At 44.1% G+C, this 16,458-nt stretch overlaps 1 protein-coding gene and 1 long non-coding RNA gene across 6 annotated transcripts in view; one reads left to right on the top strand and one right to left on the bottom strand.

The window, feature by feature from the left end:
* The window catches only part of SYT9 (synaptotagmin 9), a 66,869-nt gene extending 63,894 nt beyond the window's left edge, over positions 1 to 2,975 (bottom strand). For all 3 annotated transcript variants that reach the window (XR_005257086.1, XM_038138310.1, XM_038138311.1), the window contains exon 1: positions 2,685 to 2,975. Coding sequence is in view for 2 of the 3 variants with exons in the window: in XM_038138310.1 (XP_037994238.1) it covers positions 2,685 to 2,832 (148 nt within the window). In the remaining variant the exon portion in view is untranslated. The remainder of the gene's footprint in view (positions 1 to 2,684) is intronic.
* A 596-nt stretch (positions 2,976 to 3,571) lies between these two features.
* On the top strand, positions 3,572 to 12,720 carry LOC119701539. 3 transcript variants are annotated; one of them, XR_005257088.1, is made up of 5 exons: positions 3,572 to 3,647; positions 3,777 to 5,408; positions 5,585 to 5,682; positions 7,095 to 7,216; positions 7,436 to 12,720. It is a non-coding gene; the product is annotated as an uncharacterized LOC119701539 (long non-coding RNA). The 3 variants fall into 3 exon arrangements; XR_005257087.1 differs by lacking the exon at positions 3,572 to 3,647 and having other exon boundaries at positions 3,821 to 3,951; positions 5,232 to 5,408; XR_005257089.1 differs by lacking the exons at positions 3,572 to 3,647; positions 5,585 to 5,682 and having other exon boundaries at positions 3,719 to 5,408.
* The last annotated feature ends 3,738 nt before the right edge of the window (positions 12,721 to 16,458 follow it).

The following is a 16,458-nucleotide window of genomic DNA, read 5'->3' as shown; positions in this document are numbered from 1 at the left end:
AGCTCCCTCCCTCCCTCCCCCAGTTAGGTCTGGGTTTTTCCAACAAGTCCTGACAGGGGACAGAGCCAACATCCATGAACAGCTTCAGCCAAAGGTGCTGCAGAATTGTCTGTAGCCACCATGGATTTAGGCAAGTGTCTGCTTCATTTCAGAAACACTTTTCAAAGCATGTCGCCATGCTCTAATTCCTGCACAATACCTAGTCACGTACCTCATCAGCTACTTAATCATACACTTTTCTGATGCTGTAGATCTTTTTAGATTGCTGTTTTGGGTGGCCTAAGAGCCAGTTACTCAGTCTGACTCAGGGACATCACCTTCAGAGCTCGGGGGCAGGAAGCTGGAGCAAGGACAGCTTCATCCTTTGCCCAGCTCTGCTGAGGAGACGCTGTCCTTCAGCACCGCTTTTCTCCACATCCCCATTCAGGCCTCTAGCGGCTGGAAAGGGAATGGATCAGCTCTTAGGAGTTTTTAAGGCCATTTTGCCCTTGTTAAGTCAATGAAACTCACTCCATGAAGCAAGCTGGGTTTGGTCAGTGTATTTGCTGCCCTTTCACTGTGAGTCGTATTGCTTCATTTTGGAAGTCATGTCCACAGCCTTCTTACAGCCCACAGCACCACAACTAAGGACCGGCTAAGCAAACCACGTGGACAGCCATACTGGGGTAAGAAACACATTCTAATGAAAGAAATATGAGATTAGGTGAATTAACAAATTCCCAACATGACCACCTCACAGAACTATTTTCCAAGTCAGGGTTTGTGGGTAGCATGTTGCCTGCTAGACCCTCTGAGACTGGCTGCAGCTGCGAAAAAATAAAGACGTTCAGATTGAGGCCAATGGGAAGATGCTGCCTGCAGCATAATTGCTCAGTGTTGTTGCACACTGGCTGGCGAAGGTTAGGGACTGCTGCTCTGTGTAATCGAGCAGGTTCACAACAACACCGGAAGGCTGTTGTGTAATAACAGCTCAAGCAAAACAGGTAGAAATAAACACACTTTTTTTTCCTCTTTTTTTTTTTTTCATTTTTAGGTAGAGGTGATAAATTTTTACTGAGCACACCGTATTTTCAAAATCACTCCCAAACAGATGCCAGGTATTCTTTTTGCCTGGGGCTGATGAAAAAAATAAAAAAAAAAAAGCAGGTAGCTTCTGAAAGAAATCTGAAAAGCTGTTATCCAAGTGGCGGAGGTTAAAGTCTCCATATGCATTTCAAGTAGTTTCGTATCCAAAGCGAGCACTGATCTAAGCAGGCGGCTTTGGAATCATGACCTGATATACAAATACATGACTGATCCTTTAGTAAATGAAAATTACAGAAAATCACAGGTGTCTTGTCCTAAAATTACTGCTTATATGAACAAAGTAATTAAATCTGCCTATATGAACCAAACAATTAAATTTGTCTACTTTTAAAGAAACCCTATCACACATTGCATGAATCACTCCAATTTGAATATTTTAAGTAGTGAAAAGCCAGAATGGCTGCAAATAGCTTTGGATACAAGCAAACTGAATGATGGAAAATTCCTCATTCATTTATTGTGACAGCGCATCTTTTTCCTCCCTCGAGTATTTTTTTATTTAGTTTTACTTGTTTTCTCCAGGCCTCCAGCATATCCAAGGATTTCTCAGGAAGTTGCACTCTGAGTGTTACTTCAGGCTACTAAATTACAGAAAAGAGTGTCATTAGACTGCCCTGTGCTAAATGGACTGATTTATTTCAGAGAATAATGAAGCAATGAACACTGTGCTGTGATGACTTGCTGATCTAACAGCAAGGCTTCACAGTACTGCAAACGTTTATCAACTTCTGTCTTAACTCACTAAATTTCTCCCCATACTGAGCGACCTCAACTTGATGATGTAAAAATAAACATAATAAGCTCCTAATCTAAACTGCAATTTGCCCTTCCCTTGCATCCAGAGACAAATCCTCAGTCTTTTCAGCTTTTGTGCAGCCGGAGCTCAGCTTCCTTATGAGAAAGCTTCCTTAAGTTAAAGTTTTTAAGTAAGAGTGTTATGCCACGATGTGGAAGCCATAACCCTGACAAACACACAGAAACCGACCCAGCGTACATCCTGCCAGACCCACACCCCCACATCTGCTACAGGAAAGCGAGGGGCACTCTTGTTAGCTCGTCTCACGGAACCGGGGAGTTGCGTTAAGCCGCGTTCCAGTCAAACCGAGCTGCGAAGCGCCTGGCCGCTTCACCCGGAGCGCCGGGAGGGAGCGGCGGGGCAGCCCGAGCCTCCGGCACTGCAGCAGAGCGGCGCCGGCCAGGGCGGCTCCGACCCGCTCCGGGCGGCAGCGCCCGCGCAAAGTTGCGCTCCCGCCCCCCGCGCTGCCGCACCCGCCGCGGGCTCGGGGAGCGCTGCGGGCTCGGGCTCGCATCTCCCCCAGCGCCGGCCGCCAAAACCGAGCCTGGCGGCACCGAGCCCCGAGCGGCGTCCTCCCCCGGCCGGGCCGGGCAAACCCGCCCGGCCCCGCGGCCCCGGAGCATCCCCCCGCCGCCTCCATCCCTGCGCGGCCGCCCGCTGCCGGGCAGCCCCCGCCGCGCCGGCAGGCCTCTCCCCGCGGCTCCCGGCCGCCCGGGGATGCTCGGGGGAGCTCGCCCTCCTCCCGCAGCCGGGGCCGGAGGGAGGCCGCCGCTGCCCGCGCCCCCGAGGGCGGCGGCCGTACCTGAGTCGCTGAGGCGGGGCCGGGCTCTGTCCCGCAGGTAGTAGATGAAATCCCGGCAGTTCTCGTTCTCCACCGCCCCGACGGAGCACAGCTCGGCCAGCAGCTGCAGCGCTTTCTGGCAGATCTCGTCCTCCCTGTCGCCGGGCATCGCCCCGCAGCATCCTCGGGAGCGGAGCGGAGCCCTGCGGTCAGGCGCCGCGCCGCTGCCCGCCGCCCGCCTGCGGCCGCCGCGCCGCCGCCCGCATCCTCCTCAGCCGGCGGCGCCCGCCCCGCCGGGCCGAGCCGGGCCGGGCCGGGCCGGGCCGCCCGCCGCTCCCCGCGGTGCCGCGGCCGGGGGCGCACGGGGGTCCCACCAGTTGAACGCGAGGGCGGGGAGCGCCGGCGCCGCGGCCGCCCAGCCGCGCTGGCGCAGCGCTGCCGGCGGGGGAGCGGGCGGGCGCCGCCGCGCCCCTCTCCGCCCCGGGGGCAGGACCGGCCCGCGGCCCCGGGCGCACACGCTGCTCGCGGGAAACTTCAGAGGCGGCGCCGGGGCTGGCGGAGCGCGGAGCTGGGCGCGGGTCCTGACGGACAGCGCCCCGTCGCCCGCCTCCCCATGGCGGGCAGGCCCGGCCTCCGCCGGCTCGTCCCGGGCCGGGCGCCCTTGCGGCTCGGTGCCCGCTCCGGCTCTGGAGCGAGCCCCGTCGCTCGGCTGGCGGACTGCGGACGCCTCGCTATCCGGAACGCGCGCCCTCGCAGTCGGGAGGGGAAAGTGTTAGAGGTGTAGCCCGGGCGGAGCGGCGATCTTCATTCAGCGGGTTCATATTGACGGGTTAAAAAGAGTTAAAGCGCGGCTGAGAAAGCTCGGGCACCTGAGACCCAGCCGCAGCCGGAGGGGAGGGCAGGAGAGCCTTGGCGGAGGAGGAGGGGGCTGAGGAGATGTCTGCCATTAGGCATGTTTATCCTGACAAGTAGGAGATTCGTAAGGTGCTGCTTCGCTTTCTGGGTTTGTAGGCTGGGAGGCTGGTGGGTGTCATGAGGGGAAAAGCTGAGAACTGGCTGCTCCATTTAACTTCATTTTTTTTTTCTCTCTCTCTCCCTTTTGTAATACTTCAGGCAAATATCAAAGGCCACGGTAAGCTCAGGAAGTTCAGACTGGTGTGGATGTTCAGCCTCCTGTTTAAAGACTGCTGATAACGGTTCTAGAAATAGCATCATCTTCTAGTAGACACTTTTTCTTCTTAAAGAAAAAAGTGTATCATCGAAATGAGACTGTTCGGGAAAGGAGAGGGTATTAATAAGAAAAGTTGTTTACTAATATAACTTGCCTCCTAATGCTTTGGCAACATTGCTTAGGTCTGAAAGGCATTCCCCCCTCGCCCCCCCCCCCCCCCTTTTTTAATACAAAAATGATATCTGTAAAACATGATTGTATAAGCCAGGCATAATTCCACCAGTAATCAGGCGACTCGCTCAGCCTGGCTTGTCCTTGTTACGAACTAATAATAGATAATAAAATAGTGTGTAGCTGTTACAGTTGTTACCATTGTAATCATATTTTTGAGGGCCAGAGATTTTGGTGGCGTCAGTTACAGGTTTTGACATCTAACCGTGTGAAACTCTCTGCTAGTCTCAATAAATGCTGCGCAGATGCTCATCTTGGTGCTGGAAAAACCAATGTCATTTGTTTGTTTCTCCAAGCATGCAGGGAGAAAGACAATTCATAACAGATACTGTCAGTCACAACTCTTCCTCTGAAACTTAGGATCAGGCTCCAGCAGTCCTGCTGCTTAACCCAGTGCAGTGAAGAAGGGGCAAATTTTATGGAACTTCGTAGACCTAGAGGCACCAGAATGTCTTTTAGGGAAAAACAGGTTCAAGAGGGCTATCAGATTATTCATATGTGTGTAAACTCTCAAAGCTGTCAAAGCTATCAGACATATTTGTATACAAAGCCCAGTGATCGTGTGTGACCAGATTTTGAATCACTGTATACAATTTGCCTATAATTTTGATATTTTTCATATTATTTAGCTATAATTTGGCAGTTTGGCATTGACCAAGACAGCTGTGCTGTTCTATAGCTTGACCTCTCTCCAGGACAGACAAATATATCAACTGCAAAGTGATATTAATGCCAGAGTGTGGTTTTTATCCTCTGGGACCGCATTGCTAGCTTGGGATTCAGGCTTGCTGCAGAGTGAGCTCTGGACAGCCTGGTCATCAAGCTGTAATTTCTTTATCCTTCTCCTGTAACAAAAACCTTGCTTCATTTTTTTGAATAGCAGCAATTTGAAGGTGCTGAGATGTTTGTAATAGAGGTGCTTGGAGATGGAAATTTTTCAGTCTGGTGGAGGAGAGAAACTATTTGGACATCACTGCTTGTAAACAAAGGCATCTATTCTCCAAAGCTCTGAGCTCTAAGTGCACTGTGTGAGCAAATGCCCATGTCTCTGGAGATAACAGCAGTAAATGTAATCAGCTGTGTCTCAAAGCCAGGGTAACATTTCCTTCCTGATCTTGCCTCTCTGCCATTTTGTTATCATTGATTGCACGTTTGTCTTCTTGCAGGCGCTCCTGGTTTGCTCCTGTGTCAGCAGCAGATTCCCCCAGTCAAGGGGACCATGTTACATTTGAGATCCCTAATGAATGCTGCACTAATTAACTTTGGTCCTAGAAGGTCACTGAATGATGCAGTGGGATGCTCTTATTAACCTTACCCTGAGAGTTACAATCTGGACTGACACAGTAAGTCTATTTTTTTTTTTCTGTTTAGCTCAAGCTGCCCTCACACAACACAGTGTACTCAGAAAAAAAATCCCCAAGCCTGCTACACGTGGAGTCAGAATGAGTTTAACTGTTTGACCTACAACAGTTCTGTCATCATCAATTGACACGTTCGTCTTTCTTTTCTTGAAATAAAGCTTTTCCCCAGTGTTCTGGCAGCATCACAAGGATTGCTGGCAATGAAGTCACCTTCAAAGCTGAGGCATTCGTGAAGCAAATGCATTTCTGGAAGCAAGTAAGGCAGTTTGCATCAGAATTTTTGTTATGGCAATGCTGCAACCAGAACTTATCAAGTATTTGTGTTGAGTATTTGTAATTGATTGACTTATATTTGCCCGTCTGGGCACAGCTCATCATGGGAGTACCTTTTTCTTTAAAAAAGGGAGGAAGGGAGGCCAGGGTTGTTTCAGGAAATCGAGAAAGCGTGTAGAACAACTAAGTCACTAATGGAACGCATCAAGCAAGACTTTTTTTTTTCACCCCAAGAATTCAAAGTTTGTAGTTAAATAGAAGGACAAAATGGCTGAAAACAAGGAGAACATTGCTGTGGTTAAAGGAGGCCATTTCACCAAAGGCAGTCAGCTGTAGTCCAGGCTGGAGATGGGAAATGCCGTTGTAGGCCCAAGGATTAATACATCTATCAAAAATGTTTCTGTTATTGGCTGTGCCAGACTTTCTGCCTCACTACCCCTTTTATATACATGCAGTCACCCTTCTGTTTTTAATGGATATATCTTCTGCTGCTGCTGAAAAGTAGAAAATGCTTAGGTAAACATACAAGAGAATGGAAATCTGAATAACTATAACTGGGTTTTTTGGGGTTTTTTTGAGATGATGTTTTCTGAGCAGTGTCATTCTTGAGATGAGTTAGTTAGTCTTCACAGAAGGTTTTAGGAATGCTTTTAAGAGGAGGTTAGTTAGAAAATAGGTATGTCCCCCATATGGGCTTTCCCTCATCATTGACTTCTAGTGGTCACATGGAAACAAGTTAGTGTTACCTAAAGGGAAGGTGGTATCATCACTTTGATGATGTTAACATGAAAAAAATAGCTGTCCTTGAGTATAATGGAGTCATTTGAAGATTTTGAGATCAGAATTACATACTCTGATGAAAGAAGGGATAGTAGTGTATTTTCCTTATGGTTTTTATAAAATCTTAGGGCTTTTTATTTGAACTCACATGTCATTTCTTGACGTGTGCTCAGACTCTTAAAACCTAATGCATGAACCCAGTGTTAAATGCTAGGATAGTACCGATCTTTGTACTTTCCTCTGCAGGAGGCCTGTGAGCTGTTCCCATGTCAGAACAAGTAAAACGTCATTCTGGGGTTTTCTGAGTGATGGTAGGGAGCTTTCTCACAGCAGGTCCTGAAGGAAGAGCCAAGTGTGCCTCCTGAGCAGAGGAAAAGTGTGTCAAACGTCTGAGATGCCATCAAGTGTCACTAGAAGCTGTGCTGTACCAGAGGATTAGGAGTGTACATCTGACAGCCAGTGTCCTGGTACAACTGGGACTCAGATACGTTTTACAGAGTGAGCTGAAGGGGTGTGGATAAAGAATGAGTTGTCTGAATGGCAGTTATGAGCAAAAACAAGAGTGCAGCTCATCAGTAGGATTTTTTTATGGTTCCTTTTTTTTTTTTTGTTCAGTTGTTCTTTTCCCCATGCTGCCATTGGACTAAACTTTACTGCCTGAGGAAAAGTTGCAAGCTCAAAGGAGGAGACACTGCACTGAAGACAGTAAACAGCTCAACATGAACACAAGCTCTTTGGTATGATGGACCACTTTCATGACCTCTTTATAACAGATTACCATTTTTTTCTTGATCTTTATACAATTCACATTGTTAATAGAGAGTACTCTGGGTGCTGTAGCATGTCACATGCAATTTTAATCTATCTTAAGGAAGCTTCCTTAAAACTTGAGAAAGAGGGAGGAAAACACATCTCTTCTGATTTGCCTTCTAATTTGACAATCTCTTCCTTGACAGCTTTTGCAAACTCTGCTGGGAGAACAAAAAGAAGTGTACTGAATAATTCAGCCTTGAGAGTGAATTGAGCTTGAGGAGAATTGTTGAATTCCCAAGTCTGTGGTTTGTGGTTTTTGTTATTGACTGCTCACATGGATTGAAAGTCTTGTCTCTGCAGTTGGTGGTTTTTATCTCCCCTTCGGATTCTGCAATTTTATCTGGCTTTCCATCCCTGAACACCAGCTCTCTGTTCTTCAAATAAACACACAAGAACCATTGAAGCACCTTTCTGCTTCCAAGGGGAGCCATAGATAGCCTGCTACACTAATAAATCAAAATTGAACTTCGGACCTGAATGCTGAAGATAGTCCTATGAAAGTTGATGGAGTCATCATGCTAAGTATGAGGCACTCTTCCTACTATCCTCCCCTCATGTGCTGGAATATCCAAATTCTCAAGGAAGGCGAAAGTTTGATGTCAGAAAAGAACCTCCTGAGAATGGGGTGTCTTAACTCACCCTGAAATTTGTTATTTATATTAACATGCTGATGGAACAATAGGAGCTGGTCCTGCATTTTATGCACTGGCAGCCAATAAGTAAAAAAAAACACCCAAGTTAATATCATTTGAGAATTTGTAAATGAACAAAATATAGAGCCCATTTTCTGCAAGGTGGAATGATGATGCAATACCTGTCACTGAAAGTAGCTTGCCCAGAAAAATGTTGTGAGAGCCTAGCCAGTAGTCAGGACTCTGTATAAAACCTGAACCATGCTCATCATTTCTTAAAGCCACTGAATAAAGTAAATGTTATTACCTCTAAACCATTTTTCCCTAGCTCAAAAAGCAGAATCAAGTGCAGAAAAAAAAAATATAGCCTGAAAATTGTTATCACACTGTCTAGTAGAACTTTTATTTAATTAACTCTTATTGACAATCTCACTGAGTAGTATAGTTCATATAAGTAAATATCTGAGCTCAGTCATAATGTGGACTGCAGGAAAGCTCTGTTAATGTATTTCCACTGAGCTGCTTGCAGCTATAAATTGACATTTCCTAACCAAAAGAAAGAAAAAAAAAAAGTTTGGCAGTTTTGTGATGAATTTTTAAGAGAATGCTAAGGAAGTGACTTTGAGTGAGGAGGATATGGTCCCTTATCCTTGAACTTGAAGAGATAACAGAACCTTAACCTAAAAAAGGAAAAATACCAAACCAAACCAAACCACAGCCCAAACCAAATTCTTACTACCCAAGGAAAAAACCCTCATTTTTGATTCATGGTAAATTAATGCTTTGTAACTTAGAGATATCACTAGTGTTTCTGTAGTCATGGACTTCTTTGAAAGACAGCTAAATCTAGAAAACTTTCTAAATTAAGTGACAGGTCAGATGGGATCTGCTTGCAAGTGAAACAAATCCACAAGTCTCCTTGTGGAAGGATGAAAATTTTTATTCCTTTTAGATCTATCTTTAGTTCTGATTAACATATAATCAAATAAACTGGAGTCCATCCAGAAGGCAGTTTTGGTTAAAAATAGTCAGTTAACTGCATCAAGAATATGCTTTCTGCAAGGCATTCTTGAGTAGGAAATGTAGAAATGGTGTCTGTTCTGGGCTAAAAATCCCTTTCGCCACAAGCAGGAATTCAAATCAGAGTTGCAGCACATGCATGCACACTGTTTCAATTGCCAGAACACTTCTGGTTTTAGTTAAAGGGAACAACCCATGTCCCTAAAGGCTGGTGCTTCCCAGTGTGAACCAGGGCTGCCCCTGGAGGGGTCCTGGAATGCTGGTGTGAGGATCCTGAGGCAGAATCCATTCCTTAAATCTCTGGCTAAGGATGAAAACCTTACCTTGAAACTGCCCAGCTTTTATAACAGCTGACTTGGGCACAGCCTTGTTTCTGGGCAAGGGAATGACAGGAATAACAAATCCCTCTTATCCAGGTGAAGGAGGAGAGGAAGGAATCCCAGGGGAACAATAACAAGTCCCTCTTATCCAGGTGAAGGAGGAGAGGAAGGAATCCCAGGGGAACAATAACAAGTCCCTCTTATCCAGGTGAAGGAGGAGAGGAAGGAATCCCAGGGGAACAGGGTGCTTTGGCCACACTGTAACTGGTGGTACCTCGGTGCCATGTGTGCCAGCCTCCTGTTCTTGTGCAGCCACAGCACCCAGAGCCGGGCATCAATCAGCACAGGACAGGGAGAGTTGTATGGGATCTTGGGCATCTCCCTTCCCAACAGACTAGCAAACAGCTCCTCTGCCCTATTGCAGTTGAAACACTGGGGGAATAAATGAGCTGTGCTGCTGTGTGAGATACTTTTGAGGGAGAAGCAGGTAAGCTGTTTCTTTGGCAGAGGCATAATTTAAACTTGTGACTGAGTCCCTTGTGTAAATGAGTTTTTCCAACACAATATAAACACTTCCATCAGCAGAATCGTGTTTTTTAGAAATGTATCTCTTTGTGATGCTGAGGCAAAGGACATTGCAAGACTGCTTTATTTGTTGTAATAATTATAACCTATCCCTTAGAATAGTTTTTTTCCCACCCTGTGATCACCTCCCCAAACAGCTAGGAGCTATTTTTCCTTCTCTGAGGATGTTCTGATGAAGCTGATGCTGTGTGGTCGGTCCTGGCCACCTGCTTTACTTGGTCATGTGAATGTTTTCCTGAGTCATACTCCCAAAATACATTGTTGCCTAAATCTAGGGAAAACTGACAATCGGTAGCAGTTGAACTTTCATGTTACAGCAGAACTTATGTTAAAAATAAATTCTCACAAACGATTACTTTCTGGAATACATTAATTGCTTGCTAAGAAACTAGGTAAGCACCTAGTTCACCATGTGAGAAGGGCTTCTCTTGCCATTAATTACTCCAGGAACTAAAGTCCACACCAAAACACTACATAGGAAATTGAGATTAATGTTCCATACTTTTCTGGCTAAATATTGAAGCTGTCACAGAAATGTTCTCCAGCCTATGTCAGCTGCTGCTAGCTTTCAGAGCTCATTCTTCTTTAGGCGCTGAGATTTTCAGCTCTTTTCAACCCAGGAATATCTCTGCAGCCAGAAGAGTTAAGGTTGCTTTAGCAAGGCAGAGGGCACAGGCCTCATCTATAAGTTGTTCTCTGAGCCAGAACCTGTGGGAAAAAATGTTTTCTGTGATGAAATTACTCCTGGCCTCACCTTTTCCAATGTGATCTTTGTGAGGTGCTGTTTTACTGAAATCCTGCTGTTTTGGCTATTATGGATTTTGATTTTGGAACAGTGCCTGCCTTTGGGAGAGGATTCTGAACAGTATTCCAGGTGGCTGGTGGAGCCCACCTTGGAGTCTGGAGGAAAGAGGGGAAATGTAAAGTGGGGTGCTGGTCCCAGTATTCCCTAGGGCTGTCTCTGCAGAGCTGCTGGGAGTGGGTTGATGCCAGCAGTCCCCTTGGTCAGTAACAGAGCTAGTTTGAATTTTGCTGAGGTGTGTGCCTGACTCCATGGATTTTGTGTGAAAGCCAGTGGCCTCTTTCCCCCATACTTGAAAATAAAAGGTGAAGAATGCATAATCCACTCTGGACTTGTGCTGGCTGGAACAGGGTTTGGAACACAAACTTAGGCTTCTGGGGAGAAGCAAACAGAGTGAGTTGACAATGTGAAGCCATTGCAAAAAGAGACAAATGTGACTCTGCAGTTTATGGTGAGGAATATTGCATGAAAGACAAAGAACGTAATTGTTCTGATTTGAAATTGCCGATGCTTCATCTAACAAAAGTTTTGGATACTGCAATTTCAGATACAGACGAGTTGAAGAGTCTCCAGAAGAAAAGAAAGAAAAATAATCTTACAAAACAATGATTTGTAAGCATTTCCTGTGAGAAAAAGCTAAAAGAAATAGGTTTCATAAGCTTTTCTAAAAGAGAATGATGTTATGACTGTGGAAAAATTGTTGGTTTTGTAGCCAGGTTTTCTGGCTTCTTCAAATAGAAATTGAGTGTGATTACATGGAAAAATGGGGCAAAATATAATCAACACAACATATAGGGAAAGTAAATGCAGTTTTCTATTCAATAGAAGGGGATCTAACCAAAAAAGAAAAGAATTGAAGTGAGAATGCATTTTTGTCTCAAATGAAAATCGTGCAAAAGCATTTTACATTGATGTCTTAAAAGTGGTTTAGTTTAGCAAAACTTTCTTTTGATTTAAAATATTTTTCTTGAGTGAATAAGCGTGCCTTGCTGTTGAATGTGTATTAAGTTCAGAAAAAACATAAAAGGTTGTCCTAATTTTCCCAAATGCAGCCTATCTCGGGTCATTCAATATCCAGTGCAGCTCCCACCAAATTCCTTGTGAAGAAAGTGGTGACTTTTTCCACACTGTAAAACAGCCTTTACTCCCAAAGTTGGGTAAAAGCAAAGGGATCTGTGGGGGTGCCTGTGTTTGGGGTATTTCAGTGCGTGGTAGCAGTCAGTTCTGGGATTTGTTTCTCTGTGCGGGGTCTGGGGATTTTAGTTCAAGGTGGATCTCATCTTGTTCTCTACATCCTAAGTTCCCGCTGTAAATTGTGGGCTCACTTCAGCACTGCGGTGTTGCATAGAACCAAGGGATTAGAAGATGAAACCTTTACAGTTCTTTCTTTGAATCACACAGTGGACTTAACTTTTCACACTTTCTCTTTTTTCACCTTTACTCCAAAAATGGAAAATGATTAAACCAGACAGGTATGTCTACTTCTCAGTGTATACTTTATCAAAGTGCAGATGTGAGCAAACTAAGGAATATGTGATATGATTTTTTATTGGTAATTCTCTTTACTGAACTGTCAGTGGTGACTTAAATTTCTCTACATCACATAACAAAGACGTTATTGGTAATATCTTTGCTCTTCCTTGGCAGACATGCCAAATATCAAGCGTACAGAAATTTAATCTCATTATTGATAGCAACTAGACATTTTTAAGATATCCATCAAAAAGATCTTTGAACTTTTTGTTCTGTCCAACAACTTTATACTCAGAAAACAAGGAGAAATTATAATTAAATATGATCACCGTGTTTTTCCAAATGCTCATCTGTCTCTCACAGGAGATTTTAACCTTTGATCAAAGTATCTAAAACTACACAGTAAAGACCTTGATAATTAACAAGTCAAGATTTACACTCATTTCTCACAACATAAGCCATATTCGTGGGAATGTAGAAACAGTCTCTTCTGAGTGGATTTTCTGCTTTTCACATTGAAACCAACATTGATTAATAAATTTTAATTAACTTACTGTAGCCTTACATTATCAGAGTGTAATTTCTTAAGCTGAGAGTTTCTGACCTGAAAGTTACATTTACAGTTTGTATCTGAATTTAGACTTTCCTTTTGTTCATTATCATGCACGCAGAGATGTATGAGAAGTATTTTTCCGATTATTTGAAATTTGGAGGACTTTCATGATAGCTCCTGTTCTAGCATGGCCAGAAAACTTGCTTTTTTCAGAGTGTTTTGGGGCTTTTTGGTTTTGCTGATAAAAGTGGAACTGTCTTCATTGAACCAAAGACTGTCATCTTGGAAAGAGAGCACCCTGAAGCAAATGCCTGATACCTCCTTCTGTATGAGTTTCCTCCCATTGCCATATCCAGCTGGGAGGAAGGAACAGCGACTCACCTTTTAAATTCTCCTTGACTCTCTCAGAAAGTTTATTTTTCTCATTAGCATTCCTGAACCAAATGAAGACACCAGCATTTCCTTACAGGAACCTGTTCAGTTAAAGCCTTCCTGGCAGTTTGTGTTGCTGTCTCTCGAAGGCTTTGGCAGAGCAAGCGCTGAGTGGGACTTCTCTATTTTAGTCCCAGCATCTGGATTAGGGTTGGCTAACAAGATTCTTCTTTCTCCCTTGAGACCTCAGATGTCTTCCAATTTCTCTGTATCTTTTGTTGTTTTGTTGGGTTTTTTTTTTTTTTGCTGTGGTTGTTTTTTTTGTTCCCGTGGTTGTTTATTTTTTCTCTTGTGCAGCTCATAAAGTCTTTACTCACAGACATGAGGGGTTGGATTACCTGCTTTTCCCAGGAGTCCGAGCACTTCAGTCCAGACTCCTTGTTGCCATTAGGTCAGCAGACTGGTACCAGCCTGCTTATGGCAGATTGCCTTCACCCAGTGCAGCCAGCTATTTTTCCCTCAAACCATGTGGAAAAGGAGAAATGATCCATAGCCAGCCACAGTCTTTGTTTTTTCCCTGCTGTTCTGTTTCTGTTCATGTGCAGCTTTCAATTTCATGAAGCAGCTTTACGTGAAAGCCGAAATGTAATTGCATCCTCCTGAGTAAAATGGACAATTTCTGTGCTAACCATGTTTTTAAAGAATAAGATTACAGCATTCACTCTGCTGCATGCTTTCTCTGCAAGCGAATCCCTTTGCTGATGTAAAGGGATTAAATATTCTAAGACACCAGCCAGACCAATTCTTTATAATTCCATAAGTGTGAAGAAGATCACCTTCATTATTTTTGTCAGGGGAAGAAAGAAAACATAGCAGCAAGGCCTCTCTCAATACACCTTACTTTACTCTAGCAAATACAAGCGAGGATTCATTTCAGCCTACATCGTGCTTGCTGTTCCTCTCAGCTCTCCATGTTATCTTACACTATAATTTCCTTGTGGAGTTTTTGGCTTTCTGGTGTGCCTTGTAGAGCTAAGGCAACAAAATAAACATTGTGCAGTTTTCAGTTTTTGCTTCTTTGTTTTAAACTGAAGCCCTGGAGTATGATAACATATGTTACCCTAGGAAAAAAAAATAAAAGGGTGCAGGGTTGCAAATGAAACAATTTCAAATATCTTTTTATGCCCTACTTTTATAGTTTCTAGTACTCTTTGTCTTGCTCATAATATCTTTAAATGGCTGTAGGAAACGGGTGGTTTTCAGTATTTTGTTTTTCATTGATTGCACTGGGTAAGATTTCCAGGTTCTACTCGTGTATTTTATATTTGACTATGGACAGCCATAAAATAGTTTCCTTATAGTGCTGTTGTGAGCAGAACAGTGGCACTGTATCTCACTTTCTTGGAATAATGTACTTCTGTTCTCCCTGCCAGATGATGTTGCAGACTTACCAGAAAGAATACTTGATGTCAAGATTATGCAGTGTAGTTTTTGTTACCAAAATTGTGCTTCCCCATCTCAAATCTGCACCATCCTGCCCTTAACATTTATTCTCTCAAAGCCATCTCTGATATCTCCCAGAGTGGTGCCAACAGCCTAATGAGGAGAGATTAGGAAAGATAGCACTCTGGCTGTTTTAGGAGAGGCTGTATTTGCAAAGGTGGGAGAAGTTCCTAAACTCAGAACAACCTGAAGTCAAGAGAGGCTGGGCTATCTGGGGCAACACAGCTCCACTTTGGACACAGCAAAGATAATTGGAGGTATGGTTAAATTGTTAAGTCCTGTAGCCTCCTTCCAGGAGCTGCTGGAGGGCTAATTCCCATTGATGTACAGTCCAGCAGAGTCAGCAGATGTTCTGTGTCGTGGGGTGAAGGGGGTGACAAGCTGCTTCTCCTCTGGTCATTGTCATCACTCCTGCTGATTGCAGCTGCTGCAGGACAGAGCCCGTGGTGCCATCAGTGACTTTGGGAGCCCTGTGTGCTCATCCCAGGCAAACAGCAATAACCAGACAAACCCTAAGGAGCTGTTAGAGCCTATGCCTATAAAATAAGATTATGTTCTGAGAGATGCTGAGCATCAACTCTGAAGAAAACCAGTAAGAACAGAGAGTATGCAGGGTGACACAGAGAAACACAGAGGAGGCTCTCTGAGTCTTAGAGCATTGGAACCATGAAAGAAACTGTTATGAAATTAAAAACAGTGAGATGTTTTTAACTACAGTGCAGCAGACTGGATTATAAACCAATGATAACACTGCTACTTAGGGGCTTGGGGGAAGAGAGTTTGAGTGGACCATCAGAAGAACTGAAAATGCCAAGAGAAAGAACTAAAACATGCTAATAGTGTAATATCCTCATGTGATGTCAGATTAATGAATGAAACTTCAGGATGGGATTGTCATCATTGTGTGTCTGCTTCTGTATGTAGAAATTAATAATAAAGGGTTCTGACAGCCTTTTTTTAAAGGAAATTCTGTAATTCTTTCTTTTTCCCCATGAATAATCATAGAAATTTTCTTTCTGAAATGAAAGGTGCAACAAATGCCATGATTTTTTCTTTCTCATTGCAAAGCACAAAATTGTCAGCATTTTCAGAGAACAGCTGGCTATTACTGTGTGTTTGCTTACTGTTAACCTTACTAAATCATGAGAGAGGCGACCATGACTAACCTAATTTTAGCCAAATTGAAGCTAACTTACTCTTCAGTCTCTAACTGAACAAAAGCATGCATCAATCATCCTCATGAGTTCACAGAATCCTAAGATTACAGGCGACTCTAGTGTAACCACCTGCAGATCCTAATGCCAGACATCCTTTAACAGTGGCCCCTGCCTAAAATGAAAATGGTTCAAAGCTGTTGTATTTTCTGTTTTCCTTTCCAAGGCAAGCAGTTCCCTTCTTTCTTCTTAGTCCAAGACTGTAACTACTTCAACCTCACGAGGTCTGCCTTTCAAGAGATGCTTAAAAATTCCAGAGAGGTAGCTCTTGAAACCTGAAGCCAGTGATTTTCCACCATCTGCACTACTTATGATGTATGAAGACCTCTGTTAGCTGGTAAAAAAGAAGAGTACTTTATTGGAGGCTGCTGGTGATTACTTGCTCTTTTAGGAAGCACTGATTTTGTGTGATATTTGTGTGGACCATTACTTGAGTCTAAAGTTTAGTCTTCAGTGGCAGATATTCTGTCAGGCCTTTAGACCTTTCCCATTGCACTTGATTTTTGAGAAGGCAGAGCCTATGCTGTTGGACAAATGCAAACTGAATTGGCTGTGCTCAGCACTCAAAGAGCAATAGCAGCCTTCTGGGGGCTCTTATTTCTAAGCCCAGCCTTTTTTGCTGCCATAAATTGCTATCTGTCTTAAACAGAGTGATAGATAAATCCCCTCTCCTCCCTGCAGTCTTCATTTTT

This window comes from Motacilla alba, chromosome 5 (assembly GCF_015832195.1).
Source record: "Motacilla alba alba isolate MOTALB_02 chromosome 5, Motacilla_alba_V1.0_pri, whole genome shotgun sequence".
NCBI classification, from domain to species: Eukaryota; Metazoa; Chordata; class Aves; order Passeriformes; family Motacillidae; genus Motacilla; species Motacilla alba.
Note: the sequence above shows the minus strand (reverse complement) of the source record. Positions and strands in the feature narration are given on the sequence as shown.